The sequence below is a fragment of the Diplodia corticola genome (assembly GCF_001883845.1).
Source record: "Diplodia corticola strain CBS 112549 chromosome Unknown scaffold1, whole genome shotgun sequence".
Taxonomy (NCBI): domain Eukaryota; kingdom Fungi; phylum Ascomycota; class Dothideomycetes; order Botryosphaeriales; family Botryosphaeriaceae; genus Diplodia; species Diplodia corticola.
Window position 1 is genome coordinate 1,737,393 of NW_017971480.1, and position 26,970 is coordinate 1,764,362.

A 26,970-nucleotide genomic window follows, 5' to 3' on the forward strand; every position below is an offset into this window, starting at 1 on the left:
GACATGAAACATTGAACAGCGTAATTTGCCTGTATTTCTCTACTTTGCCTTCAAAATATTCCGCACATAGCATTGTGTAGCGGGTGAGGTGAGCAGCTCCCATCAATCGCGACAACGAACCAATCGTTCAGAATATACATAGTACCCCCGGCTACTTCTCTGCATCAAAGATGACCTTTTGCACCTCCATCCTATTGAAAACCTCATAGTACTCGACCGCCTGCGACAGCGGCACAACCGTCTCCGTCAAGAACCCCAGCTTGTCTTGCACCTTCTCCAGACACTCCAGCGCCTCCGGAAAAACGCTGGCGACGGGACACCTCCCCATATGCAGCGTGACATTTTTATCGTACGCTGTATCACACATCAGCTCCTCTTTCCTCTCCAGTCAAACATGGAAGAGCACTCACCCTGCGTCGCCGTGAACGGAAACTCGGTACTATGCACGCCCACGGAGCTAATCACGCCGCCGGGCCTCACAATCTCAAACGCCATGCCCAACGCCGGCTTGGCGCCCACCAGCTCCAGCACGACGTCGACCCCGCGGCCTTGGGTCAGGTGCGCGATGCGGGCGTCGAGGTCGCCGCGCTGCGTCGAGTAGTTGAAGGCTTCGGCGCCGAGCGACGCCGCGTTTTGCAGACGGGACGGCACCGCGTCGATGGCGAGGAGGTGCGCGGGCGCGTGGGTCGAGGTGGTGGCGGCGAGGGCGCAGAGCCCGACGGGCCCGCAGCCGATGACGGCGACGGTGCTGGTGCGGGCGCGGTGCGCGGGGAGGCGGGAGAAGGCGTTGCGGGCGGCGAAGAACTGGGGGTGCGTTAGTGAAAGGCTGCTTGGTGGGTGGTGGGGGAAAAGGGGCTGGAGGTTTGGCGTTGGCTTACTCCGGTCTGTACGGTGGTGAGTTAGCCTCGGTGTGTTCGTGGTGGAGAGGGAGAGGACTTACGGGGAAAATATCCGCCATCAGGATCAGGTTTCGCGGGTGGATGTTCGCAGGTGCTTTGGTCAAGGTTGTGTCCGCAAAGGGAACCCGAACTGGCGGTATCTATCAGTTTCGGTTTGTTTAACCTTTCGTTTCCTTGGGCCTTTGATACCGTATTGAGACTGGGCGCCTCCGAGTTTGGGAGTTCCGAAGACCATGCAGGAAGTGCACCTGGATGACAAGTCTGCTTTGCAGTAGAAGCATTGTCCGCTATGACCATGGCAATTCTTGTCAGAACCCGGCCACAGCCAAGAGTAAAAGGGAGGGACGATACCAGCTCGTTGTAAAAGCCGCCACGACGCGGTCACCCACGGCGAACTTTTTCACATCCTTTCCTGCATCCACGACGCGACCGGTGAACTCATGTCCCAGGATAAAATCCGTGCCGCAGTCCTCCGTCCCCCTGTACAGATGAAGGTCGCTGCAGCCGAAGAGGGAGAGAGTCAGTAAACGCCTCGCAGTACGTCTCGATCCGGCCCACATACCTGCCACACAGCCCACTAAACTCAACCTTGACCAACACCTCCCCCGGCCCCTCCACACCCGGCACCGGCCTCCGCTTCACCGCCACCCGCCCCTCCCCCTCCAACACCACCGCATCCATCATCCCATCCGCAGGCACGGCAGCAGCTCCCACCACCCCCTCGTCCTTCACATCACCAGCTGCACCCCCCTTCCCCCCCAATTCCCTCGCCGCCTCCAACGTAACCCTCACGCACTCCCCCACCGCCCGCTCCACCCCCCACCCCTCCAAAACCGCCAACCCCCTCTCCGTCGACCCCCCCGTCGACGCCACCCGTCCCACCACCTCCTCCGGCGCCCACCCGCCGTCCTCCACCAACGCCGCCGCCCCTCCCATCGCCCCCGCCGCCAACCGCACCGCCAATCGTTCCCTTTCCAGCTCGTCCTCCTCCGCCGCAGCAGCGAGCTTCCCACCACCACCAGGCAAGACGTCGCCCAGCGCCCCCGCGGCGGCGCCCAGCACGCGCGCGAAGAAGGCAGGGCCGGACGCGGCGACGACGGCGGCGGCCTCGAGCGCGGGCGCGACGACGACGTGCGCGGTGCCGAGGGTGGCGAAGAGGGCGCGGACGGCGGGGAAGATTGGTTCGGATGACGCGAGCAGCGTCGTGCTGCGGCGCACGGCGGCGGCGGCGTTGGGCATGGCGCGGATGATGACGGCGGCGGTGTTGTTGGGGGTGGGAGACGGGGACGGGGATGGGGATTGGGTTGATGGCGGGGATGATGACGAGGCGAGGCTCGCGGCTAGCTGCTGCTCGGTGACGCCGCCGAGGAGGGAGATGAGCGGTTTGCCGGCTAGGGCGGCGGCGAGGCCGGGGGTGCTGAGGATGGCGGCGTGCTGGGTGGGCTTGCAGGCGAGGATGACGGCGGAGGAGGCGAGGCAGGTGGCGATCAGCGAGTTGTTGTCGTCGACGCTGTTTGTGATGGTGGTGGGGATGGGTGCGGCGGCGGCGGGGGAGAGGAGCGTGGACTCGATGCGGGCGGCGGTGGAGGGCGTGCGGACGGTGATGTGGATGTGCTGGAGGTGAGGGGGCGGGGGGTTGAGGAGCAGGCCTTGGAGGAGGGCACTGCCGAGTTTGCCTGGTGTTTTGTCATTAGTTTCTTTTTTTTTTCTATGGTAGGAGCGCTTGTTTACCGCAGCCGATGAAGCCGAGGGTGTGGATGCGGTATTCCTCTTGTTCCGTCATGGTGAGTTATCCGAGGTTGATTTGAGAGGCGAGGTAGTCAGAGAGATTGAAAGTTTGGTGGAAGACTGGACCCGGTATATGAGTTGGAATGGATAAATATCCGGGTCGGCTGTGGATGATGACATGCATGTCAATGTGCTTACATCACGAAAATTAGGGTGGGGAAACGACATCTCTCATCACGTCGGCTATCATCATCATTCACGTTTTGGTCTGAGCGCCCAATTGGGCTTCCACCAGTTCTGCTGAGATGATTTGTTTCTTTGCTCATGTGTTTCGCTGACTTTTATTTTGGAGCAAATGGTTCAGTAGTAATGAAAATAACTTCCTCCAGAAACGACCACTCTTGGCTCGGGCAAAACATAACAGGCCCAGCCGACATGCAAATGCTTAGTAAATTTTAGTACGCGGTCAGGAGGCGCTTCTGCTGATACTCCAACGCCGTCATCGTGTCCGCCTCCCCCAAAACAGCATCCGGAGCTCGGAACGGCTGCAAAGGACAGACGCGCGCATCTCTCGCCGCCTTGCAAAAGTACGCTATCGAATACCTCTCGGGCACAACCGCATCCTCCTCGTTCAGGGCCGCCACCGCCTTGGGCGAAGTGACACGGTGCAGCCCTGCAGGCAGCGCGCCAGCCGTCCAACGCTGCAGCGTCTCGGAGATGTTCACCACCATCTCCGTCTTCTCGGCCGGATCGACCAGCACGAACTCGTCCGGCTTCTCGCGGTCCTGGAACTCGAGGCCGCCGACCGTGTCGGTGAAGAGGAGGGTGATGACGCCGAGGTCGAAGTGCGGCCAGATGCGCTCGACCTTGCCGCTGTTGAGGTCGTTGGCCGCGATCGCCGGGTAGTGGTTCAGCCGGAACTCGCTGGCGTTGGGCAGGCACTGGTCGCGGAAGGAGCCGGTGGGCAGGTCTAGCGCCAGCTCGAGCGCGTGCAGGATGTCGTGGCTGACTTTCTCGCACCGGTGGAAGAAGTCGTAAAGGAAGGGCTGGAAGCCGGGGAGGGTGGTGGCCGACGGCCAGCGGCTAGGGAAGAGGGTGTCATCGGGGGCGCCGAAGTCGAAGTGCTCCTGAGAGGGGCAAGGCCGTTAGTTCGGGGTGCTTTGTGGTCAAGTGCATGCGGTGGCCTACTCTTGCGTCTTTCAGGTCATCGGGGACGTCGTGGCCCATCAGCTTTCCGTACAGGGTTGATGTCTTCTCTGCTCCGAGAGTGCTCCAACCCCGCTGCGGACTGGGGCCTGGGGGATTTAGAGTTTTGGCTTTCTCCTCGAGCGGGAGGTCGAAGAAGGCCTTGCTCTATCCGAAGAGAGAGGGAATCAGCATCGCAACGTACAGGGCGGGGGCCAGCTCAAAGACCCACCGTTTGAAAACAGCTCTCGACCATCTCGGAGGGAATGCCATGGTTTTTCAACCGCACGTAGCCATTGCCACCGAGTTGGACGAGTAAGTCCCTCGCATAGGCTGCCCGCTCCTCGGCGGAGCCGGTGGTGAATCTGGAAGCGTCAAGAGCTACGGAGGCAGGCATTGTCTCTCTCTCTGTCTTCTTTGCTTTTCGTGCTGTGTTGCTTCAACTGATGCCGACAAGATATCCAATATGTACCTCTGCGTATTAAGTCGTGATACTCAGGCCCCGGATTCCCTGTTATGGTTGGGGCTGTCAGCATCAGCGTCTGACCGTGCGTCGCGAGTCATCATCCAGAAAAAGCCTACTACACTCAAGAAAGTTCCCTATCGCTCTTGTGAGCGCACATGTGAGCAGACTCGCTGCGAAAACCAAACCATGGCGAAGACGCTCTACGAAAAACTATTCGACCAGCATGTGGTTTGCCAGCAGGCGGACGGGCAATATCTGCTGTATATCGGTGGGTAGCGACAGAGCGAGCCACGCCTGGGCGATGCTGACCACCACCGCAGACCGGCATCTCATCTACGAGTGCACATCGCCAGTACGCATTGCAGCCCCGACTGCGCGAGAACGAAAGTAACTGAGAGCCACCAGCAAGCATTCGACGGTCTCCGAGCCAAGCACCGCGCCGTCCGCCGCCCCGACCTCACCCTAGCCACCACCGACCACGTGCGTCCCCCAAAACACCACGAACAAGAACACTGACCGACACCTCCCCACAGACCGTCCCCACCACCTCCCGCACCGCCTGCACCAGCACCAAATCCTACATCCCCGACGCCCCCTCCTACACCCAAGTCCGCACCCTCACCCGCAACTGCGCCGCTCACTCCATCGCGCTCCTCCCCCTCTCCTCCCCGCACCAAGGCATCGTCCACGTGCTCGGGCCGGACCTGGGCTTCACCCTGCCCGGCGTGACGCTCGTCTGCGGCGACTCGCACACGTCGACGCACGGCGCCTTCGGCGCGCTGGCCTTCGGCATCGGCACCAGCGACGTCGAGCACGTCCTCGCCACGCAGACGCTGGCCGTCGCGAGAGCACGCACCGTCCGCGTCAACGTCGCCAACGCGCTGCCCCCGCACGTCGCCGCCAAGGATCTCGCGCTCGCGGTCATCGCGGCGCTGGGGACCGCGGGGGGCACGGGCGCGGCGATCGAGTTTGCGGGGGAGGGCGTGAGGAGGCTGGGTATGGAGGAGCGCATGGCGCTGTGTAATATGGCGATTGAGGCGGGCGCGAGGACGGGGCTCGTTGCCCCCGATGCGACGACCGTGGCGTATTTGAGGTGGCGGCTGGGGGTGCCGACGCCGGGGAGCCGCGCGTGGCGGGAGGCGGCGCGCGAGTGGAGGGCGCTGGCGTCGGATGAGGGCGCCGTGTTTGATCGCGAGGTGTGGGTTGATGCGGCGAGGGTGGAGCCGATGGTGACGTGGGGGACGTCGCCGGAGCAGGTGGTTGCGGTCAAGGGGGGTGTCGTGCCTGGGGAGCTCGTTGGCGGGGGAGACGATGGCCGCGGCGCGGCGAAGGAGCGCGCGCTGCGGTATATGGGGCTGGCGCCTGGGGAACGGCTGGCTGACTTGGAGGTCGACGTCGTCTTCATCGGGTCGTGCACCAATTCGCGGTTGGCTGACCTGAGGGCTGCTGCTGGCGTGGTGCGGCGAGCTCGCCGCCAGCCGGCTGTCGTCGCGCCGAATGTCCGCTGCGCCCTCGTCGTGCCGGGATCGGGTGCCGTCAAGCGCGCTGCTGAGGCTGAGGGCTTGCATCATGTCTTTTTGCGGGCGGGCTTCGAGTGGCGCGAGCCTGGCTGCAGCATGTGCTGTGGGCTGAACGGCGATGCGTTGAGGCCGGGCGAGCGCTGTGCCAGCACCAGCAACCGCAATTTCGAGAACAGGCAGGGCGCCGGTGGCCGCACTCACTTGGTCAGTCCAGCCATGGCGGCAGCCGCCGCGCTTATGGGGCGGTTGTGCGATGTGCGGGATGTTGTTGATGGCAGCGGTGACGACGACGACGACGACCAAGAAGAAGCGAAACCAGTGAGAGATGTTGCGTTTGAACTCGACTGGGGGTCCTCGTCTGAGTGGGACAAGGATGACGGTGAGTTTCAGGAACAGGAGCAACCCTCAGCAGCAAGTGAAGGCTCGGGCGGAGTCACTACATTCACCACCGTCACCGGCATCGCTGCTCCGCTCAACCGCGCCAACATCGACACCGACACCATCCTTCCCGTGCAGTTCTGCAAGACTATTGAGCGCAGCGGCGCTGGCCTCTTCCATAAGCTGCGCAACCTTCCCGGCACCTCCGACGAAGACCCAGCCTTCATCCTCAATCAGCAGCAGTACCGCTCGGCGACTGTTCTCGTGGCCGGCCAGAACTTTGGCTGCGGCAGCTCGCGCGAACATGCTGTGTGGGCACTTCAAGGCTTCGGCTTCCGATGTGTCGTGGCGCCCAGCTTCGCTGACATTTTCTACAATAATGCTTTCAAGAACGGACTGTTGCCTGTCCGGCTGACAGACAAGAAAGCCATGGCGCGTGTCATTGCTGAAGCTGAGCAAGCCAGACCAATCACGGTGGATCTCGTGGCGCAGGAGATCCGCAATGAGGGAAGCGAAGTCATTGCTACGTTCGTCGTGGAGGAGCATCGGAGGCGGAGGCTAATCGAAGGCTCAGATGATATTGCAGCCACGCTGCAAATGGAAGAGGAGATTGCCAAGTTCGAGAGGCAGCGGAGAGAGAAGTTTCCTTGGATTGAAGAAAGCGTGGGGTTCCTGCACGACATTGAAGGGCGAGCGAGGGAGCTTTTGGCACTACACAGCAAGAGCACGGACAAGATGGATTGGTGAAACATGAGCATTTGTAGTTTTCATAGCTCTAATACATGCAAGTCCTCTCACTCTCCTTCCGACTTTCACTGTGGTGCGTGGGGAAACCACTCCTCCGGCTCGGGGTAATCCCAATCCCCCGGAAACTCATACGTCTCAAAGCACGTTCCCGTCTTCTCCTCGGTCTCGAAGAAGGCAAAGTGGTTCTTTCCCATCCAGCTGCCACCCTGGGACATGACAAAGCCCCTCTTCTCAAACTCCTTGACCCGTTCCGCAAACGGAACTCCGTTCATATCGTACGCGATGTGATGCACACCTTCGCCATGCTGGTCGAGGAATTCTTGGAAAATGTTGGGCCCGCTGACCGGCTGGATCACCTCGTACACCATGGATGGCGACAGCTCGGCGAAGCAGACGCGCAGGACGAAGGGAGAGGCTTGGCCCCGGTAGGTTTGATTGGTCGTGTTGGAGGGCGTGAAAGAATAGCAGCGCCAGGGACCAATTCCGAGGGCGTGGAGGCCGCTGATGGTGCGCTTGTAGTCGCGGGTGACGAGGCAGATTTCCATCGGGTTGCCGAGGAAGGAGGGGGTAGTGGTGGTTGATGCCATTTTCGTACTGGTTGTAGTGATCTTGTTCGGAGGAGAGTGCTGTCCAGAGCTTTTTTGCAGATGCAGGAGTTTATTATATGTATGGTGGCTCTCTTCTTTGGGCGGGGCGGGGTGGAAGTCAGCGAGCCGATGTCATCCTGGCCCACAATTTGGCGGGCATCGTGCCTTCTGCACCACACAGTCAAATCACATTATTCTTATGATATCATTGATCAAGAACAACATTTTATCCTGGGACATTGCTCCAATGTTTCACGAATTCCCAAGCTTCGATCTTTTGATTTGTCATGACACGATCGCTTTGCGACATTCACAAGACTGGCTATTGATAAAAGTTCTTCAGTCATTCATTGCGGTTGAACTTCCGCGTATCTAAGACAGTCTAGTTTCTATAGAATCCAACAAGCGGCTTGACGCTCTTGATGACGATTGGACGCTCCATCAATTCCTCCTCCCTGAATTTCTTGTGCATTGCCTGGAACTCAGGCAGCTCAGCGTGCAGATCGTACGCTGCCTTATCGGCATATCTGATACGAGTCAGCAGTCTTCGCGCAGAAGAGGCTCGGCTAATTTGCGCATACTTCTCCACGAGCACGAGTTGCTCCTTTCCAGTCTCGGCGTCGAAGTCCTTGTAGAGGTGGAAGCTGAAGACTCCAGGCTCGTTCTTCTGCACAGAAGACGTCAGGTCCGTGAGAAGCTCGACGACCTGTGCAACACGTAAAGTCAGCTATCCAGTGTATGATGATTCACCCAAAGCTTGGGAATAGTTACCCTGTCGAGCTTGCCTTCCTTGGGGGACAGCGTAGCGACGATGTCGCACTCTTGGGGGAACGCCTTGGTGGTCATTGTGGTGGTGGTGGTGGTGGTGGTGGTGGTGGTGGTGTTGTTGTTGTTGTTGTTGTTGCGAAATTACCGGAAATGGAAAACAATGATAGTTGTGATAGGATAGCTGGGGGACTCGTAGCGAGCGTCACAAGGAAGCCCCTTTTCATGTGCTAAGCCTGTTGTGACAATCGTAAAGCGGAAGCACGCAACATGAGTTGTCAGAGTCAACTGGCCGCGTTGGCATCAATGCAGAGTCAGCGATAGATTGATCGTAGGTGAAGGTCAAGATGGATCGGCAGGTGACAAGATGCGGACATACTGGGATATTGTGTGTATGCATGAGCCTGATGGTCACGCAGTAAAGCTGCCAGTACTCAAAGACTAGTCAGCGGATGTCAGCGAGTCAGTGAGTCAGCGATGGGCAGTCAGCCGTCTCCAGGTATGCCGGCGGCGGCCAAACGAGGATTCCAGACCCGGATTGCGTGCGATGAGGCACCGATCGGGGGCCGTTTCTAGCCAATGCGGTATATTGAAGGCGTGTGAGAATTTTCGGTGGCAGAATTGGCCATTCCTTCATGCCATGATGAGATGTTTGGCTACAACGCTGTAGACGACGATACTCAAGCTACTTTCTGTAAAGCAGCTCGAGGTGGGCATACAAGATATTGTCAGCACGGTCGCGGGCTCTTATCATTTGGTTGCAAGAGTGGAGAGATAACGGGACTCTGTAACTATTTGGATGGTAGACGCTCGAGATAATTTGGGTGCGCCAGTCTCAAGCAATTCACACCCGAAACCCTCCCGACGAATCTTACCACCATGCGCACCGACCTGTTCCTCGCCCTGCTCTCCCCAGCACTTGCCTTCCAACAAACACAACAAGCCCCACTGCACGAAGACCCAGAGCACTTGGCCGAGCTCGAACGAAAATGGGGCGATAACGTACGCGTCTGTGTTCCTTTTAGCCCACCGCACCAACTGACTTCGCCGACAGTGGGCCTTCTCCGGCATCTCGACCTTCGGCCACGTCCCGCACGTCAAGTGCCTCACCAACCCCTCGGAAGCCTTCGACATTGGCATCATCGGCGTCCCCTTCGACACGGCCGTCAGCTACCGCCCCGGCGCGCGCATGGGCCCGCGTGCCATCCGCGCCGCCTCGGGCCGGCACATCATCAGCCGGGGCTTCCACGCCCAAGCCAGCGTCAACCCGTACACGTCGTGGGCCAAGATCCTGGACTGCGGCGACATCCCCGTGACGCCCTTCGACAACGCCGTCGCCATGGACCAGATGACGCAGGCCCTGACCGAGCTGTCCACGCGCCGGACCGCCTACCCGGGCGACCCGCTGACCGGCGCGCCGCCCATGCCGAAGCCGAAGCTGCTGGTGCTGGGCGGCGACCATCTGGTGGCGCTGCCCGCCCTGCGCGCCCTCAAAGCCGCCTACGGCGAGCCCATGGTGCTGCTGCACTTCGACTCGCACCTCGACACCCTGCACCCCAGCAGCTACCCCAGCGCCTGGCCCAGCGAGCAGGCCACCTTCAACCACGGCTCCGTCTTCTGGCAGGCCAGCGTCGAGGGCCTGCTGCACAACTCGTCGTGCGTCCATGCCGGCATCAACACCCGCCTCACCGGCGCCTCCGCCATCGACTACGAGTCCGACGACGCCATGGGCTTTTTGCGCATCCCCGCCGACGCCGTCGATGACGTGGGCGTGGCCGGCGTCATCGACGCCATCACGTCGCGCATCTCCAAGGACGTCAAGGTCTATTTGAGCATTGACATCGATGTGCTTGATCCGGCCTTTGCCCCTGGCACCGGCGCTCCGGAGCCCGGTGGATGGTCGACCCGCGAGATGATCAGGATTCTCAGGGGTTTGAGGGATTTGGACATTGTGGGTGCCGACATTGTCGAGGTTGCGCCCGCCTACGATACCCCTGGCGCTGACACGGCTTTTGTGGCTGCCGCCCTGGGCTATGAAATTATCACGCACATGGTGAAGCAGGGGCTGGCCCCTGTAGCTTCCCAGCAGCATGACCCCCTGACCAAGACTGAGCTTTGAATTCGAGGAGATTGCTGAGAGGGTTGGAGGAGCGCTGGGATATGGTATTTCTTTGGGTTATTGGTTTCAATTTATCGAGTCCGAGGTGTTTCCATAGATATGGTGATATAGACATCAATTGCACTTTCTTTGAGTATACGAATTTATGTTGAGAAACAAACCCGAATCCATTGCTTGTTCGCTCAAACTGGAAGCCTTCTCCTCCCAGCCTCACTATTTGTTTTCAATCATCATTCTAACACTTCTGCAAACGCCATATATACTAAACCTGACGAGTATATAGTTTTGTAGCTAATCATGAAAAGTGATGCGGTTCTCCACCTTCTTCTCGTATCGCCCGCCTCAAGTAAAACTCGAGGTTTCCCAACACTCTTCAAATATCACGCAGGTTTTTATTAATATAAAGAAACTGATTTTGGCCGCGATTGCTTAATGGTAGTATATCGTAAAGGTTAAAGACGCACGAACGAAAAGCAGGAATTCCGCTAGCAATTTTTGGCGGCCGTCTGCGCCGTACGAAAGAAAAAAAACCAACTAAGCTTCACTTGAAGTCAACATCTGCATCTCTTTGGCGCGGCGCAGACCATTCAACAGACCCAAATCCCGCCCAATAATGTCTGTAACCTTCTGGTTCACAAGCGGCTTACTCACCATCCCCTGTTGTTGGAAAGGCGAAAGTCAGCACACCATTCGTCTCAGCAGTTTATCTCAAAGCACTTACCAGAGCGGCGCCCAAGCAAGCCAACAAGTACCTCTCATCGGCCTTGTCCGATATATTGGCCCCCCATGAGCTCTTCTCGGTTCCAGCCACACACTCAACGATGGCGATGCCACGAATAGCGCCATTTCCAGCAACGAGAGTGCGGTGGTGCAGCTCGAAGCGCATCGCACCGCCTCCAACACCATTCGCGAAAGCGTTCTCAACAGCCTCAAGCACATCTTTCCCACTGCCCAAGAGCCGATGCATCTTGCCGTTAATAAAGACAGCCGCCTCGACCGTTTTCCCAGCCGGGGCATTCGCCACACCCGCGCTGCAGATGCGCGGATCCTTGGAGAGCACATGATACGTCTGCAGGAAAAGGTCGGAAATCTCCGAGGGGCTGAGGGTGCGGGCAAGGGTCTCGGACAGCGACTTGGCCGTCTTGGAGAAGGCGAGCTGCAGGCCCTTGGGCAGGTCGATGTCGATCTGCAAGTGGCGACTCAGCGTCCAGGCGACGCCGCCCTTGCCGCTCTGCGAGTTGACGCGGATGACGGACTCGTAGCTGGCGCCGATGTCCTTGGGGTCGATGGCGAGGTAGGGCACCTTCCAGCGCGGCGAGCCGCCGTTCTTCTTCATCTTGTTGAAGGCCTTGCTGATGGCGTCCTGGTGGGAGCCGCTGTACGCGATGAAGACGGCGTCGCCCGAGTACGGCATGCGGGTGGGGATGCGCAGCTGCGTGCACTCCTCGAACACGGCCTTGATGGACTTGAGGTCCGACAGGTCGATGCCCGGGTCGATGCCCTGCGTGTACAGGTTCAGGGCCAGGGTGACGAGGTCGACGTTGCCCGTCCGCTCGCCGTTGCCGAAGAGGCAGCCCTCGACCCGCCGCGCGCCCGCCATGATGCCCAGCTCCGACGCGGCCACGGCGCAGCCCCGGTCGTTGTGCGGGTGCAGCGAGACGACGACCTTGCTTCGTTCCGACGCCGGGATCGAGCGGCAGAAGAGCTCGACTTGGTCGGCGAAGACGTTGGGGCTGGCCATCTCGACTGTGGCGGGCAGGTTCAGGATGATTGGGTCTTCTTCGGTGGGACCCCAGGCTTCCTTCACTGCTTCGCACAGCCGGGTGCTGTATGTGAGGTCCGTGTCCGAGAAGGCTTCCGGGCTGAACATGAGCTTCCATCTGGTGTGTTGCTGTTGCGGGTCGTCTTTGGTGATGGAGCGGGCGTAGGCGACGCACTCGACGGCCTGCTCGAGCACCTGTTGCTGGGACATTCCGAAGATGGTCTCGAGGAAGTTGTCACTGGCGGCGATGTACAGGCTGAGGATGGCTTTTTTGGCGCCGGTCACGCTATCTACCGTCCGGCGGATATGCTCCTTCTTGCAAGGGGAGAGCACCTGAAGCCACACGTCGTCTAGTGCCATGTTTGGTGTCTCGACGATCCGGCGCGTAAAGTCGAACTCGGTGTCGGACGCGCTGGGGAAGGAGACATCGATCTCCTTGAAGCCGATACGGACGAGCATCTGAAAGTATTTCCATTTCTGGTTTATCGTCTACCGGGCATGTGAGTACTCATCATCGCGGGGCAGGAGCTGATCGTACCATGGGGTGCTCGAGGCTTTGGTTTCCATCTCTCAAGTCCGTGGCAAGCCATGTCGGTGCTTCTGTAATGCTCTGGGATGGCCACTGACGATCTGGAAGCTTGATGGGCCTGAAAGTATCATACTTGGCCGAGGGGCTCTTGAGCCTGCGGGCGGATTTAGCTACAAGTGAAGCAAAACAATAAGAGCTCAGGTATTTACATGGGCATTGTGGACACGTTATCCCTTGGTCGGTCTGGCGGCCTGCTTGGCGCTGCTAAAGACGTATAAACACAGGGGCCGTGCAAGAGGTGAAGTCAAATCACGGAACAGCCACCGTGGAGTCTCTCTTTGGCGCAAAAAAAAGTTATTTTTCTACAGAGTTTCGGATCCGTAGCAGTATGGGCTGACGCTGGGGGCACCTTTCGCCATGTCAGCGGCAGTCATGGTTGGAGGGTAATCAGGTCAGCAGACACCGCCAAGGCACCCGGCGAGCAGCATCCCAAACGGATATCTTCCCAATAAGCCGCACGCTCCGTCGAGGGTGAGCTAACTCGATCGGAAAGTCTTCCATCACATCTTCCAAGTCGCCCCTTCAAGATGCCACTTCCTATCCTTGACGCTAGAGCGCTGAACGGAGGCACTGAGAAGGAGCGGAAAGCATTCGGCGAAGCGCTGCTGACCAGGCTCAAGGAAGACGGAGCGGTAAAGCTGGTCAACACAAGCATCCCAGATGGCGACATCTCCAACGCTTTCAGCTCGGTATGCGGAATAGAAATTGTCACTGGCTAAGCTGCCGCCCACTGACAGAATGTGCAGTGCAAAGACTTCTTCCATCTGCCGCAAGACCTCAAAGCGCAGATCGCAAACGACCCAAAACAGGCCCAACAGCGTGGCTGGAGCGTGGCTGGTGAAGAGAAGACGTGGTTTCTGGAGAGCATCAAGAACGGCGGGCCAGCGCCCAAGTTCGGCGACTCGCGAGAGAGCATCGACATCGGTTCGGTCAACGACAAGCAGTTCCCAAACAAATGGCTGCCTCCGACGGTGCTGCCTAAACACCAGAACATCATGGAGTCGCTTTTTGAGAAGTGCTCCACTCTGAGCTACGAGATCCTGGAGACGCTGGCCGCGGCCGCCGGTCTCCCGCGCAACGCCTTCACCGAGCGCTGCACACACGAGGCCAGCACGCTGCGCAGCAACAACTACGCCGCGCTGGACGTACGTCTCCTGGATGCTGGGGAGATTGGGCGGGCGTGGCCGCACAAGGACTTTGGCATCATCAGCTTGGTATTCCCGGGAGTCGTTGGCGGTCTCGAGTACGAAGTGCGCCAGGCCGAGGCCGGCATCTTCGAGCCCGTCGGTTTCACCTCTGAGAGCGACATCGTCCTTCTGGTGTCAGAAACGATGCAGCGCTGGACGAACGACGAGTTGCGGGCCTGCTTGCACCGTGTCCAGAAGCCGAGCGCCCAAGAGGTGGACGGAGACATTGCGCCGGAGCGGACATCAATGGTCTTCTTTTGCAAGGCAGACCGGTCGGCCCAGGTGGGGCCCATGCCGCATTTCGTTGGTGATAAGGAGCCCCTGTACGAGAACATGACAGCGTTGGAGTATCAGGACCGTCGGAACAAGGCACATTACCCGGGGTAGATAGCGGCAAAAATGCAGGTCATGCTGACCGCAGCTGTATGTCAGCACAGCGACCAACGAAAACCAAGAGGAATTTAAGGTCGACGATAGTTTCACGTTGCAATGCAGTATCAAACAGTGGATTGCCGAAACAATGGGGTACGTCGAAAGCCTCGCGATAACGTATGGGAACGTCCCCTTCCTGCTCGTGGGATCCCTGCTTCTTTTCTACTTTATCACCTGCATTGTCCGCGACCCGCTTCGGCACGTGCCCGGCCCGCTCATCTGCCGCTTCACCTCTCTGTGGCTGCACTACCATGCCTGGGCCGGCACTCAGTGCTCGGCAATCCAAAAACTCCATGAAGAGCTGGGCCCGGTCGTACGTATTGGCCCCAATGATGTTCACATGTCCGACGGAGACGCCCTTTGGCCCATCTACATGGAGAAGGGGGGCTTCGTCAAGAGCGACTACTACAGCACCTTCAACATAGATGGCCATGCCACCATTTTCACCACCCTGTCGTTGGAGAAGCGCTCCGCCAGGTTGAAGTCGATCCAGCCCCTCTTTTCTCATGCATCCTGCATGGCTGCCAAGGGAATAATCGAGAAATGTGCCACCAGGATGGTTGAACGCATCGCTGAGGGGAGGCAAACCCGGAAGCCGGTCGATGTCCTCAACCTTGCACGATCCTATGGTCCTTCTCTCCCCTCCCGTAATCCTCTCGACGAGATCTGACGCACCTTCCAGCCATCGACGCCGTGTCCAGCTATATTCTTCGCGCCCCATATAACGGGCTGGAGGAGCAAGGCGAGATGTCAGCCTCCCCTTTTGTTGACTACTTCGTCAGCATGAGCCGCTTCTTTCACCTCTCTCAATCTCAAATGCATCTCATCGAGCGCATCATGGAATTCGTCGCGCCTGACGCCAAAACAACAAAGTCGACACAAATCGTCGACGGCTTCCTCAAACGGACCATCGAAGAGAAAATCACGCTCCTCGAGGAAAGAAAGGGCGACGACAGCTACCCGTCCCGGCTTCTCGCTCTCGGCGTCCCCAAGGAGAAAGTGATCGCCGAATGCAAGGACGCCGTGTTCGCCGGCACCGATTCTACCGGCAACAACCTGGCCACCATCATCTGGTACCTCGTCGCTCAGCCAGACAAGTAAGCCCGACCTCCCATCCCATCCCCCACGCATCCGTCCGCGCCTGTCCCCCTCCATCACACTGACACACCACCACACGCAAAAGATACGCGCGCCTCCGCACCGAGCTCCACACCAACGCCACCTCGGCCGCGCCCAAAGACCTCCAGTCGCTGCCCTACCTCAGCGGCGTCATCAAAGAAGCGCTGCGGCTCAGCATGGCCATTTCGACGCGGCTGCCGCGCGTCGTGCCCGCCGGCGGCTACCAGCACAACGGCACCTACCTGCCGCCCGCGACCGTCGTCGGCCTGTCGGCGTACCAGCTGCACCTCAACCCGGCCGTGTACCCGGAGCCGCGCGCGTTCCGGCCGGAGCGCTGGGTCGAGGGCGCCGGCGAGGAGAGGATGCAGCGCGACTTCATGCCGTTCGGGAAGGGGGCCCGCGCGTGCATTGCGAGGAACTTGGCCATGTTGGAGCTGTATGTCGCGACGGCGGCGGTGGTCGAGGCCGGGGTGCTGGAGGGGGGTGGGGCGAGGACGGTGAGGGCGGAGATTGAGTGTTTGGAGTGGTTTAACGCGAGGGTGAAGGGGGGTGTGATTGAGATTGTTTGGCCCGAGGCGTGAGGGGAGGGCTGGGGGAAGGGGGTTCCGGGCGTGGTCGGGGACATTGAGGGTGCCGCGTGTACGGTGCAAGGCACTGGCGTGACTGAAGGTTATGCTCGGAGTCAAAGAGGTGTGGGGTGCACGTTGCAAGCCAAGGTATACGCATGAAGGCCTGTACATTTCAATTTTTACATAGGATACTTTGAACGTCGACCAGCACGATGAATGCGGATTTAGCCCGTGGTTTCTCTCATCCGTCCACCACTGGCCTTCTCCTACTCAGAGCCCAACGACTCACTCCGCTCACGAAACCTCTCCTGCAACAGCAACCTATGCCACTCCCTCCTGAACTCATCCGTCCCCGGGAAATCCGCCACCGCCCTCGCCGCCCGCTCCGTCCCCTCTTCTCCCCGCGCATCGAACACCAGCAAACAGTCCGCAATCCGGTCTTCGAACCACGCCAGCAGGACACCCGCCCTCGCCGCCATGCGGAAGCCGTCGCTCCCGGTCCGCGCCGCCGTAGTCACCCTATCTGCCAGATACCAGCCGACAGCCAACGCCCACACCGCGCCGTCTTCTACCCCCTCACACCTAGCCAAATTCCCACGCAGGCCCTCACCATCGCTACAAACACCACCACCATCACATCCTCCATCTTCCTCCTCCTCTTCCCTCCTATCAGCCACCCCCTCCCCAGCCCTAGCATCCAACGCGCGCCACAGCCGCTCAAGAAACAGCACGTTGATCGGCGCCGCAGGCGGCAGTTGACACAGCGACGCGCGCAGATAGACATGCGCCGCATGCAGCAGCACGCCGCGCAACCAGCGATGGCCCGCAGCATCGACCCCTCCCGCGTCCTCCTCCCCAGCAATGCCACCACAACCACCACCCCAACCACAACCATTATCCCCCTCCCAGTCCCCCCCCACCCAGTTCCCCCCATCCTCCCCCCCATCCTCCCCCCCATTATCAGCCCGCCTCCCCTTCGCCAACTCCACCAACACCGCATGCGCCGCGCCATCCAACACGGACGCCACGGCGTCGCGCGTGGGGCCGGGGGCCATGAGCGCGTCGACCCAGGCGGGCGAGTTGGCGGCGCCGACGAGGTGGAGGGCGTGGAAGATGCGCGTGAGGGGGCCGTCGACGACGACTGGGACGGCGTCGGCGCCATTGACGCCGACGCAGCAGCCGGGCTGGTTGGTGGACGTATACGTCGGCGGGGGCGGGAGGCGGGCGAGGGTGCGGGCGCGGGCGGTGGCGACGAGGGCGAGGAAGGCGGGGGGGAAGGGGGAGGGTGGCGGTGAGGGGGTGGGGTTGTTGGTGTTGTCGTCGTCGTCGTCGTCGTCGTCGTCGTCGAGGCCGATGGTCGAGGGGGCGAGCGGGGTGGGGGGGATGGCGGGGAGGAGCTGGTGGGTGGCGCAGACGTAGAGGTCGACCCAGACGATGATGCGGCGGGCGACGTGCGAGAAGGTGTGGATGCCGCCGCGGAGGCGGACGAGCTCGCGGAGGCCGTCGAGGTGCGCGCGCGCCGTCTTGCCGTCGCCGACTATGCTCTGGATTGCGTGGCACGCGTGGTGCGCGTCAGTCGGGGTGGTGCTCTACTGTCGGGAGGGGATGGGGGGCAGAACGTACCGCTCCGCCTTGCATGCCTGCTACGGCGGCAATGTAGGAGTCGGAGTGATTTGATGATGATAGGCCCTCCCGGACTGATTGCAGTGCTTTGCCCCGGAGCTTGAGCTGGCATACCCGCCACTTTGCACTGGGCTTGGTCGAGTTGAACAATCGTGCCATTTCCGCGAGGAGCACGAGGAACGATGTCTCCCCGGAGGACATTACGTCCCAGACTGTGTTGCTCCGTCTTGCCTTTGTGTTCTGCTTCCTAGTCACGAACGGGTCTTTTGTCCTGCATCAGCCTCGCTACAAGACGCTCTGCTGGAGATTCTCGCCGCATACTTACCGTCGACGAATGGTAAGGACTCAGGATAGACGTCGAAGTCTGGATGCAGCTACATCTTAGTTACGGTTGGATTGCTGTGACTGTAGCGGCGGCCAACGTACGGTAAAAGATGAGGTTATGCATTCCCGGGAAGGCCTTGACCGGCAAAGAGTCGAACGGGTCTTCGTGCATCACACTGGCGTCTTGTAGCGGACTCTCGGTTCTACGGACGTGGCGGTCTTTCTGCGCCTTTTCAGGGTCCTCGCTGCCTTTCATCCCTCGGCGCCGTCTGGCCTCGTGGGTGGCGAACATGACTTGAGCGCGGATCTGGCGTCTCTGCTCTCGACTCTGCGTGGTTCCGGCATCCACAAACAGGAATGTCGAAGGCGTCTGCGACACGCCGGCGGGCGAGACGGGCGAAGCCGCAAAGGCCGGGCGCGCACTTCGCGAGAAGGCCAGGCTGTCGGGCCGGGAAAGTGCCATGGCGTTTCCGTTGGTGTTGGGCACAGCAGTTAGCTGTTTAGAGTTCTTATGGCGTTAGTCCGTCAATAATGAAAGCAGGGCTGGAACGGGGCCGAAAATCGATAAAAGTGATCTGCTTAGAACCACGTCGCGTGGTGTGGGAACCCCACCTTTCTGGGATGGCAAGCCGCTCGAATTGGAAGGTCAGGTCATTATGCAAATGTGACCTGGCCCACGATAACTGGATTCGATCGCTTAATTGACTTGTCTCGTCGCCGGAGCACAGGTCCGGATACGAACACACCGCTCTCCCAATATTATTTCCCACCATGGCCGAATTCATGACTCTCCTCCCACGCTCTCGAGCTTCCGCCAAAAACGTCAAAGGATTGGGCGCCAGACACGTTGAGTAGGTTGATGCTTGCTCGAGCCGAGCCGTTGCAATCCTTAACCTTAAATTCCTGTTCTTCGCAGTCCCACGTAAGCTGAGGATCGAAGCCAAGACAGACGTTTCGCATAACGAAGGACATTACATTACATTATAGACTTGTATCTACGTGAGGCTTCTTGAGACTTTTACCATCATGTCTTTTGACTACGTTAAAACGACAGACTTCGTGACGAGCAGCAGCAACCGCGGCGTAACGGCAGTCGAGGAGCAGCGATCGGAGATGCTGCGGAAGTCGTCGTTGACAAAAGGTGGGGGCGCTTGCGCGGCGCATGGGTACGTAGTACGTACGTCTTATCAACGCCGCCCAGCACCGCTCGCTCCAATAATCCACCACATCCACAACGCCCTACCTACCTACCCAAAGACCCAGAAAGCCGCCGCCCTCACCTCGGCCAGCGCCTCCCTCCACGCCTTCTCCGCGCCGTCGTCGCCCGCCCCCATCATGCCCACGTCCTGCGCCGGCGCCCGCAGCCCCACCAGCATCGGCATCATGACCGTCCCCGCGTTCCTGCACACCGCCCCGTTCAGCCAGTCCAGCACCTCGAAGCAGTCCTCCAGCATGTTCTCCGCGGGCGGCCACTCGCGCCACGCGTCCCGCAGCAGCGCCCGCTGGCAGTCGCGCATCCCGCTGTCGAAGTCCGTCGTCAGGCCCTCGCGGGCCGCGGCGCCGAGCGCGAAGAGGGCCGCGCGGTGCGTTTCGTGCGCGAGCGGGTCGAGCGAGGAGGCGACGGCGAGCCATTCCTGCAGCTCGAGGAAGAGGTTGGGCGTGTGGAGGAGGGCGGGGTCCGGGGGGTCGGTGGCGGATGAGTCGGCCGAGGGGCCGGAGCGGGCGTGGAGGCTGGCGAGGACGGCGGCGCGGAGGAGCGAGGCGGTGGGGTGGTCGCTGCCGGGTCGGTGGTCCATGGGGCTGGGCGGGTCGGCTGCGTCGTGGTCGTCGTCGTCGGGTTGGTCGACTGGGCTCGGGGGGTTCGCGATGATGGAGTCGGCGCGCCACGAACGGGTGGGGGGTTGCGGCGATGGGGAGATTGACGCCCCCGACGATTTTTGGTAGGACGGGGCGGTCGAGTAGGCGGAGATGATGCTCTTCTCGTCGCCGAAGCTGTCGGAGTGGCGGGCATCTGCTGGCTGGGTGATTTCGGGGGAGCCAATGTTCGAAGTGGCTGCTTCGGAGATGCGGTCGTAGGCTGCTGTTGGATCGGGATGGGCTGGCCGGGGCGGGAATCTGGCCTCGGTCTTGCCCAAGATTGCTCCGTCAGACCTGACCCTACGCTTATGCCCCGCAATCGCTGCTGAAGGCCGCGGCGGGGAGACGTCTGCGAGACCCACGTGGGATTCTGGAGACCAGGACATGAGGAGCTGCTTGATCTTGCTTGGCTCGGACTTTTGGAAGATGGAGGGAATTTCTGCTCGCAAGTGCCGGTCTGGATTCCATGAAACAACGCGCCGTCCCGATGTCCCAGGGACAGGCTGAGGGGGGATCTTTTCAACGGCGGGGGGAGGTTCTGGGGAGACGTCTTCGCCGAGAACAGCATCGTACGGCGGAGGGGCTTCGTCGACCATGGGGTTCCAGGCATACTCTGCGCCTCCCACGAAAGGATAGCTTTCCCAGAGATTCTTGCCTCCGCTATATCCCCCGTCAAATGTCGCGTTTATGTCCAGATCGGGCGTCTCGATGGGGTGTTGGTGGAGGGTGGAGCATATCTTCTGCAAGCGGTGCTCGACATCTCCGCGAGACAAGTACACGTCAAACTCCTTGGCCTCGGACAGAGCCCTCAGAGAGGACATTAGCCTGCCGGGGGCGCCGGTCAAAGGCCTCGCGAGCGGCCGGCGAAGCTTGGGCATCAGAACGTAGGCAGAAGTCATGAGAGAAAAGCGTGCACGGACGAGCCCAGCCTCAGTGTCTCCCAGGTGATTGTTCCTCAACTGGCCACGGGTTGGCGGGGGCAAGGTATCGAAGTCGACAAGGTCCAGCTGGATGCGTAGACGCTCGGCGGGCACGATCAAGAACATGTTCTTTTCGGTCTTGCGTTGGGTGGCTCGGGTGCAGACGGGCAGGTGAAAGCTGATGAGGAGACGCTGGTGGCTGCCGAATCCGGCGCGGCCGACGCGGAAAGTGAGGTTGGCTCGATCTCGGGGGGCGGCAGTGGAAAGGCATCCGATGTGTTCGTACTGGCCATTGGCGTCGTTGTGCCATGCAACCAGGACGGGCTGTTCGACGAGCTGCTCGAGAGTGGCTCCCCGAACGAGCACGTGCGGGCTCGATTCGCAGGCCATGTCGACCACGGACGCAGGGCCGTCGCACAGGCGGACAAGCTGGCCAGCAAGAGGAGCACGGCACGCGTTGGACAAGTAGGGGCGCCAGGGGCACCAGGTACCGGTACAGCAACGGGCGCGCTGGCTTGCAGGAGGAGCCGGTACAGCGCCTTGACGGCCCAAACGTGACGGACGAGGAACGGGGCGACAGCGTTGGTGCGAGAGATGCGAGTCTTCAGGTTACCGGCGATGAGGATGGCGGACACGTGGGGAGGATCGTGGAAGAGGGGGGAGCGGCGACCTACGTGGCAGACGGTGAGTGTAAAGCGGGCCGCCCCGCCCCGCCCCGCCCCGCTCCGCCCCGCCCCGCCCATCGTCGACCCCGCTCTTTCCCGCCGCCTCCACCGAAGATATCAATTCCTACCTACGTCGTGGAGTGCCATTCATCGTACCCTTTACACGAGAAAGCGCGCTCCGGCACTTCCTCTGACGACAGCCTCCTGCCACAGCTCACTTTCTTCAAGCTTCTTGGTCAACTCCTTGACGTTCTCCTCCTTCGTTCCGTTTGCATCGACCTGCACTCGTTAGCCACTGGCTCTGCACGTGGGTTATTTGATACCCACGTCGATCAATACGCCCCGCTGGCGATACGCTTGCTCCACCGGCATAGTCTCGGCCTCATATTCGGCGAAGCGCCTCTCGAACTTCTCCAGGCTGTCATTGCTGTCCCGCGCACGGGCGACATATCTCGCCTTCGCATTTGCCTTGGTAATACCAATGGACAGCACAATGTCCGGTTTGGCGTTTGCGTCATGGGTGGGAGCAAGTGGCAAGTCGTCCTGGAATGGCCAGGCGTTGAACGACTCCAGTTGCTCTGTGCATCGCGGAAACCCATCGACTAGGATGCCTTGGATTCTTGCTCCGTTCTGGCGCATGGCGTCCTTGATTGCCTGGCGGATGAAGGGATTCAGGTCATCAGAGGTGAGAAAGCCCTGATTGTCAAGCTTGTCTTGGATTGCGACTGCGAGTGGTGTGGCTTTGTTGTCACGCATCCAAGCACGGAGGCTGTCGCCGACAGAGTAGTGGGCCAAGTTGCTTGTCTGCGCGAGATGAGAGCAGAGCGTGCCTTTGCCGGCACCGGGTGCGCCTGGAATCTGTTTCAGCAGGGTCGGAGTAGGTCGGAGGGCTAGGGACACACACCAAGGACGAAGACGACGGCAAAGCTGCGGGGTGTTCCCATGGTTGTTGCCAGGCCGTGAGGTCAGTGGGTAGTACCTTGATGGAAAGAGAGCGTCGCAGGCGATCGCCAAGCAGATGATGACACTTTGGCCCGCCAGCGATAGGCAAGCGCGGCCCAATAGGTAGCAAAAGGCAAGCGCGGCCCAACGCGAAAGGCAAGCGTCATTAATGGGCGCGTGCACTCGGCCAGACCGACCTATTAAATACTCAGCGTTTCCAAGTGGCTTCGTCATAGCCCGCCAATCACCGACTCTCTCATCTACACACTCGCCAAAGTACTCACTCCATACCGCCGTCTCTGCCGCCTAGTCCCATAGAGGCGTACCTAGCCATGGCTATCGTTGCTCTTCTCTTGCTCATCGTCCTCTGCGCCGCCTTCACGTCCGTCGCATTCAAGAAACGCACCGACAAGCTGCCGCCCGAGGACCCGAACGCTCCGGTTTCGGTCAACTACTTCCCGTCTCGGAAATGCAACTACACATGCGGCTTCTGCTTCCACACCGAAACCTCTTCCTACGTCCTCCCCATTGACGAGGCCAAGCGTGGTCTGCGCCTGCTCAAAGAGGCCGGCATGCGCAAGCTCAACATCGCCGGCGGCGAACCCTTCCTGTACCCGCACCTCCTCACCGAGCTGCTCCGCTACTGCAAGGAGGAGCTCGGCGTCGAGAGCATCAGCATCGTGAGCAACGGCAGCAAGATCCGCGAAAAGTGGATGCGAGACAACTGCCAATGGCTGGACATCCTGGCCGTCTCGTGCGACTCGTTCAACCCGGACACGAACAAGAAGATCGGCCGCGGCGACGACGGAGGCAACGTGGTTCGCCTGTTTCGCATCGCCGAGTGGTGCAAGCAGTACGGCGTCAAGTTCAAGCTGAACACGGTCGTCAACACCCACAACTGGGACGAGGACATGGTCGCCAACATCGAGCGGCTGGCGCCTTTCCGGTGGAAGGTGTTCCAGTGCCTCATCGTCGCTGGCGAGAACGACGACGAGACGAGGAAGCGAGACGCGAGGGCCTTCTTGGTCACTGACGAACAATGGCGTACCTTTTGCGACCGCCACAAGCATCTTCCGTGCTACGTCCCCGAGGACAACCAGTCCATGGCGAGCAGCTACCTGCTTCTCGATGAGTACATGTGCTTCCTCGACAAGGGAGAAGGCATCATGACCAAGAGTGAGTCGATTCTGGAAGTCGGCGTCAAGAAGGCCATGGAGCAGGTTGTCTGGGACAAGAAATCCTTTGCTGAACGCGGTGGAATCTACGACTGGGGCAAATCCGACATGCAGCAGCAGGGTGCTTGTGGCGGTGGTGGCGGCAAGAAGGAGCTGGAATGGTGATTGGACATCTCAGCCAGCAGTAGTGAGGATCAACGACAGCGATAATCAGCAGCAGCAGGGACCAGTGGTAATAAGAATCAGAGGGCTCAAGGGTAATTGACATGGCGTTGCCTCTCGGCTACGCTGCCTCCGACCGCCCCAATACACTAATAGAACAGATAGATTCCATAGGATACCCTACATGACTAACTAGCATGTTCCTTTAGTTTGAACTTTGGTATGTTTGCCTGCGGGAGATGTGCAGTGTCCGATACTTCCCTCGCTTTTGTTTCCTGTTTAGAAGCCAAGGTCGCCATCCCTCCAAGAATGATTGCTCGACACTATTCCGCAGCTCCATGTTCCCTTTTCCGAACCGATGACGTGCCAAGTGGGGCACCCCGCGAATATTGGTGGGATTCCGAGTGTGGGGAAGTCGGAATAGCGAAGCAGATGACCCCCACGCCGTCGTCCCCCGCAACAGCTACAGCCGAGGCCCCCACCCCCCACGATCGTTGATGTGCCGGTTTCGCTGTTGATGGTACCCTCATCTTCATTTGTCTCACCTCTCACTGTCGTCTACTCTCCAATTGCAGGATCGTCTCAAATTATTCGCATCAACTACCAAGCAATGGCGAAAATCAAGGCAGTCGAATACTTTCGTGTCAAGCCCCGATGGCTCATGGTCAAGATTACCGATGAAACCGGGGAATATGGGTGGGGAGAAGCAACGCTGGAAGGACATGATCTCGCGGTCGAAGGTGCTTTGGATGAGATGATTGTCCGGCTTATTGGCATGGAAGCAGGGTTTGTCTTGAGCTTCTTCCAGCACTCTTAGTGACAGATACTGATAGCATCTGCAGCGACATCGAAAACATCTGGCAGAAGTTCTGGAGGCATGGCTTCTACCGCGGAGGCCCGGTGTTCATGTCAGCTCTCTCCGGCATCGACATTGCGCTCTGGGATCTGAAAGGTAAGCCGGAAAACCATGGCCACGGGACTTCTTCTGATCCACCACGCAGGTCGCACACTCAAGGTGCCAGTATGGCAGCTCCTCGGCGGCAAAGTGCGCAACAAAGTCCAAGTATACGCCTGGATAGGCGGCGACCGCCCCGCCGACGTCGAGGTCGCAGCGTCCGTCCCCCATCCCTCCCCCACCACCCTCCCACACTGACATCCCCCCCTCCCCCGCAGCAAAGCCCGAATCGCACAGGGCCTCACCTGCGTGAAGATGAACGCCACCGAAGACGTCGGCTGGCTGGACAGCCCGTCGGCGCTCGCGGCCACGGTGCAGCGGCTCAAGGCCGTCAAAGCGCTGGGGCTGGACGCGGGGCTCGACTTCCACGGGCGGCTGCACAAGCCGATGGCGAAGCAGCTGGCGAAGGCGCTGGAGCCGCACGCGCCGCTCTTCATCGAGGAGCCGCTGCTGTGCGAGCACCCCGAGGCCATCCGCGCGCTCGCCGGGCACACTACCATCCCGATCGCGTTCGGCGAGCGGCTGTACACGCGCTGGGACGTCAAGCCCTTCCTCGAGCACGTCGACGTGCTGCAGCCCGACATTGCGCACGCGGGCGGCATCTCCGAGACGAAGCGCATCGCCCAGATGGCCGAGGCGTGGGATGTGGCTATCGCGCCGCATTGTCCGCTGGGGCCGGTGGCGTTTGCGGCGAGCTTGCAGGTGGCGTTGAGTACGCCCAACTTTGCTATCTTGGAGATGAGCCTGGGGATGCATTACAATGTCGAGGCGGGCGATATTGATTTGTTGACGTATTTGAAGGACCCGACCGTGTTTGACATCGAGGGGGGGTTCGTCAAGGCGCCGACGGGAATCGGATTGGGGATCGAGATTGATGAGGACATGGTGAGGAGGATTGCGAAGGATACGGAGCCTTGGCAGTGCAAGGAGTTTTTTGGTGTTGACGGTGGGATTAGAGAGTGGTGATACGGATTGCGTCAGATGGTTCAGAGATCCAAATCCATGTGGCTATGCCAGACAATTGCGGACGTTACCTAGATTGCTTCGCTGAGTTACCATCGGGCGCAGATTACGGTTGCGCATTCTCTCCAGAAACGCTGAACCTCCGAACTCCGCACATACCCGACGGTCGGTGAAGCATCAAGCACTTGTTTCTCTCAGCGGCGGGTGTGCAGCTGCTTTACGACGCAATAAGCACTCAATACCAGGGGATTTTGCACAAGGCGTCGAGACTTGTATAGAAACCGGACATGATTTCGCCAGACGGTCAAGCTACCTTCTCTACCTTCCCATCCAGCCACCGTCGACAGTAAGAATCTGTCCAGACACGTACAGACTGGCCGCGCTTGCCAGGAAGACGGTCGCGCCCTTGAAATCATCCGGGAGACCCCATCTCCCCGCAGGTATCCTCGCTAGAATGCTGGCTGCGCGTTCCTTGTCGTTCATCAGGGCCTCGTTCATGTCTGTGGCGACATAACCGGGAGCAATGGCATTTACATTGATGCCTTTGGATGCCCACTCATTCGACAAAGCTTTCGTCAATTGCGCCACTCCGCCCTTCGCCGCTGCGTAGGCTGGTACGGTGATGCCGCCCTGGAACGACACCAATGACGCTACATTGATGATGCTGCCGCGGTGCCCTTGCGAGTCGGGCTCTCGCGTCAGCATGTGGCGTCCAAAGTCTCGACAGAGCGTGAAGACGGTCGAAAGATTGACTTGCAGGACCTAGTCATTTTAATTTAGCACACCGTCTCTCCGATCGTAAGTGACGAGTTGTTTCATTCACCTCGTCCCAATCGCTCGTGGGAAAGATGTGGCTCGGATGCCTTCTCTGAATGCCAGCGCACGTCACGAGGATATCGACGTCGTGATTGTCCGAGAGAACGCGTTGTGCGAGGCCGGCAACTTCTTCGTTTGAGGACAAGTCGGCAGTCACGATGGTGGCTTTCCTCCCGAGCTCTTCGATCTTGGATTTGGTTGCAGTATTCTTGTCGTCTCGCTATGCGATTGAATGATGGGTCAGTGACATATGAGAGAAAGCAACGAGGAAAGGCACACTTGTAAAAGTACAATGTCTGCTCCAGCCTCAGCCAGAGCAATTGCCATTGCTGCTCCGATACCCCGGGTGCCCCCTGTGACGGCGGCCGTGCGGCCCTTGAGGGAGAAGAGCCTCTCAACATACGAGTCTGCCATGGCGGTGTTGTTGCGAAGGCGCGGGATGCCCGCTCTCAGACAAGCATCAAATGCTTCATCAAATGCCCCGCAAAGCTGCTCTCGACATGACCTCGGCAATGC

At 59.8% G+C, this 26,970-nt stretch overlaps 14 protein-coding genes across 14 annotated transcripts; 6 read left to right on the top strand and 8 right to left on the bottom strand.

Annotated features, from left to right (window-relative positions):
* Nucleotides 1-151: 151 nt before the first annotated feature.
* BKCO1_1000547 (alcohol dehydrogenase) lies at nt 152-2,682 on the bottom strand (the record flags this gene model as incomplete). Its single annotated transcript, XM_020269956.1, has 8 exons — nt 152-354; nt 411-804; nt 879-884; nt 941-1,029; nt 1,089-1,186; nt 1,251-1,397; nt 1,462-2,575; nt 2,631-2,682. The coding sequence occupies 8 exons, from the start codon at nt 2,680-2,682 to the stop codon at nt 152-154; spliced, it is 2,103 nt and encodes a 700-aa protein (XP_020135488.1).
* Nucleotides 2,683-3,082: 400 nt separating this feature from the next.
* BKCO1_1000548 (oxoglutarate iron-dependent oxygenase) lies at nt 3,083-4,209 on the bottom strand (the record flags this gene model as incomplete). Its single annotated transcript, XM_020269957.1, has 3 exons — nt 3,083-3,754; nt 3,816-3,980; nt 4,045-4,209. The coding sequence occupies 3 exons, from the start codon at nt 4,207-4,209 to the stop codon at nt 3,083-3,085; spliced, it is 1,002 nt and encodes a 333-aa protein (XP_020135497.1).
* A 255-nt stretch (nt 4,210-4,464) lies between these two features.
* BKCO1_1000549 (3-isopropylmalate dehydratase) lies at nt 4,465-6,923 on the top strand (the record flags this gene model as incomplete). Its single annotated transcript, XM_020269958.1, has 4 exons — nt 4,465-4,546; nt 4,599-4,630; nt 4,684-4,758; nt 4,812-6,923. 4 exons carry the CDS (start codon nt 4,465-4,467, stop codon nt 6,921-6,923), a joined length of 2,301 nt encoding a protein of 766 aa, XP_020135496.1.
* A 65-nt stretch (nt 6,924-6,988) lies between these two features.
* On the bottom strand, nt 6,989-7,510 carry BKCO1_1000550 (methylmalonyl-epimerase; the record flags this gene model as incomplete). The annotated part of the gene is made up of 1 exon (XM_020269960.1): nt 6,989-7,510. One exon carries the CDS (start codon nt 7,508-7,510, stop codon nt 6,989-6,991), a length of 522 nt encoding a protein of 173 aa, XP_020135119.1.
* A 382-nt stretch (nt 7,511-7,892) lies between these two features.
* BKCO1_1000551 (antibiotic biosynthesis monooxygenase) lies at nt 7,893-8,356 on the bottom strand (the record flags this gene model as incomplete). Its single annotated transcript, XM_020269961.1, has 3 exons — nt 7,893-8,037; nt 8,092-8,216; nt 8,282-8,356. The coding sequence occupies 3 exons, from the start codon at nt 8,354-8,356 to the stop codon at nt 7,893-7,895; spliced, it is 345 nt and encodes a 114-aa protein (XP_020135120.1).
* A 798-nt stretch (nt 8,357-9,154) lies between these two features.
* BKCO1_1000552 (agmatinase) lies at nt 9,155-10,394 on the top strand (the record flags this gene model as incomplete). The annotated part of the gene is made up of 2 exons (XM_020269962.1): nt 9,155-9,277; nt 9,330-10,394. 2 exons carry the CDS (start codon nt 9,155-9,157, stop codon nt 10,392-10,394), a joined length of 1,188 nt encoding a protein of 395 aa, XP_020135121.1.
* A 534-nt stretch (nt 10,395-10,928) lies between these two features.
* Nucleotides 10,929-12,902, bottom strand: BKCO1_1000553 (2-isopropylmalate synthase; the record flags this gene model as incomplete). Its single annotated transcript, XM_020269963.1, has 4 exons — nt 10,929-11,051; nt 11,116-12,645; nt 12,695-12,839; nt 12,895-12,902. The coding sequence occupies 4 exons, from the start codon at nt 12,900-12,902 to the stop codon at nt 10,929-10,931; spliced, it is 1,806 nt and encodes a 601-aa protein (XP_020135122.1).
* Nucleotides 12,903-13,272: 370 nt separating this feature from the next.
* On the top strand, nt 13,273-14,319 carry BKCO1_1000554 (oxoglutarate iron-dependent oxygenase; the record flags this gene model as incomplete). Its single annotated transcript, XM_020269964.1, has 2 exons — nt 13,273-13,434; nt 13,492-14,319. The coding sequence occupies 2 exons, from the start codon at nt 13,273-13,275 to the stop codon at nt 14,317-14,319; spliced, it is 990 nt and encodes a 329-aa protein (XP_020135115.1).
* Nucleotides 14,320-14,452: 133 nt separating this feature from the next.
* On the top strand, nt 14,453-16,064 carry BKCO1_1000555 (cytochrome p450; the record flags this gene model as incomplete). Its single annotated transcript, XM_020269965.1, has 3 exons — nt 14,453-14,993; nt 15,047-15,461; nt 15,548-16,064. 3 exons carry the CDS (start codon nt 14,453-14,455, stop codon nt 16,062-16,064), a joined length of 1,473 nt encoding a protein of 490 aa, XP_020135116.1.
* A 254-nt stretch (nt 16,065-16,318) lies between these two features.
* BKCO1_1000556 (uncharacterized protein) lies at nt 16,319-18,462 on the bottom strand (the record flags this gene model as incomplete). The annotated part of the gene is made up of 4 exons (XM_020269966.1): nt 16,319-17,596; nt 17,676-17,938; nt 18,001-18,039; nt 18,102-18,462. The coding sequence occupies 4 exons, from the start codon at nt 18,460-18,462 to the stop codon at nt 16,319-16,321; spliced, it is 1,941 nt and encodes a 646-aa protein (XP_020135117.1).
* A 784-nt stretch (nt 18,463-19,246) lies between these two features.
* On the bottom strand, nt 19,247-22,385 carry BKCO1_1000557 (uridylate kinase; the record flags this gene model as incomplete). The annotated part of the gene is made up of 5 exons (XM_020269967.1): nt 19,247-21,205; nt 21,268-21,446; nt 21,660-21,720; nt 21,769-22,292; nt 22,346-22,385. 5 exons carry the CDS (start codon nt 22,383-22,385, stop codon nt 19,247-19,249), a joined length of 2,763 nt encoding a protein of 920 aa, XP_020135118.1.
* Nucleotides 22,386-22,715: 330 nt separating this feature from the next.
* BKCO1_1000558 (radical s-adenosyl methionine domain-containing protein 2) lies at nt 22,716-23,723 on the top strand (the record flags this gene model as incomplete). The annotated part of the gene is made up of 1 exon (XM_020269968.1): nt 22,716-23,723. The coding sequence occupies one exon, from the start codon at nt 22,716-22,718 to the stop codon at nt 23,721-23,723; it is 1,008 nt and encodes a 335-aa protein (XP_020135123.1).
* Nucleotides 23,724-24,330: 607 nt separating this feature from the next.
* On the top strand, nt 24,331-25,641 carry BKCO1_1000559 (galactonate dehydratase; the record flags this gene model as incomplete). Its single annotated transcript, XM_020269969.1, has 4 exons — nt 24,331-24,506; nt 24,563-24,672; nt 24,722-24,833; nt 24,894-25,641. The coding sequence occupies 4 exons, from the start codon at nt 24,331-24,333 to the stop codon at nt 25,639-25,641; spliced, it is 1,146 nt and encodes a 381-aa protein (XP_020135124.1).
* Nucleotides 25,642-25,956: 315 nt separating this feature from the next.
* Nucleotides 25,957-26,868, bottom strand: BKCO1_1000560 (2-deoxy-d-gluconate 3-dehydrogenase; the record flags this gene model as incomplete). The annotated part of the gene is made up of 3 exons (XM_020269971.1): nt 25,957-26,400; nt 26,462-26,674; nt 26,734-26,868. The coding sequence occupies 3 exons, from the start codon at nt 26,866-26,868 to the stop codon at nt 25,957-25,959; spliced, it is 792 nt and encodes a 263-aa protein (XP_020135519.1).
* Between the last annotated feature and the right edge of the window lie 102 nt (nt 26,869-26,970).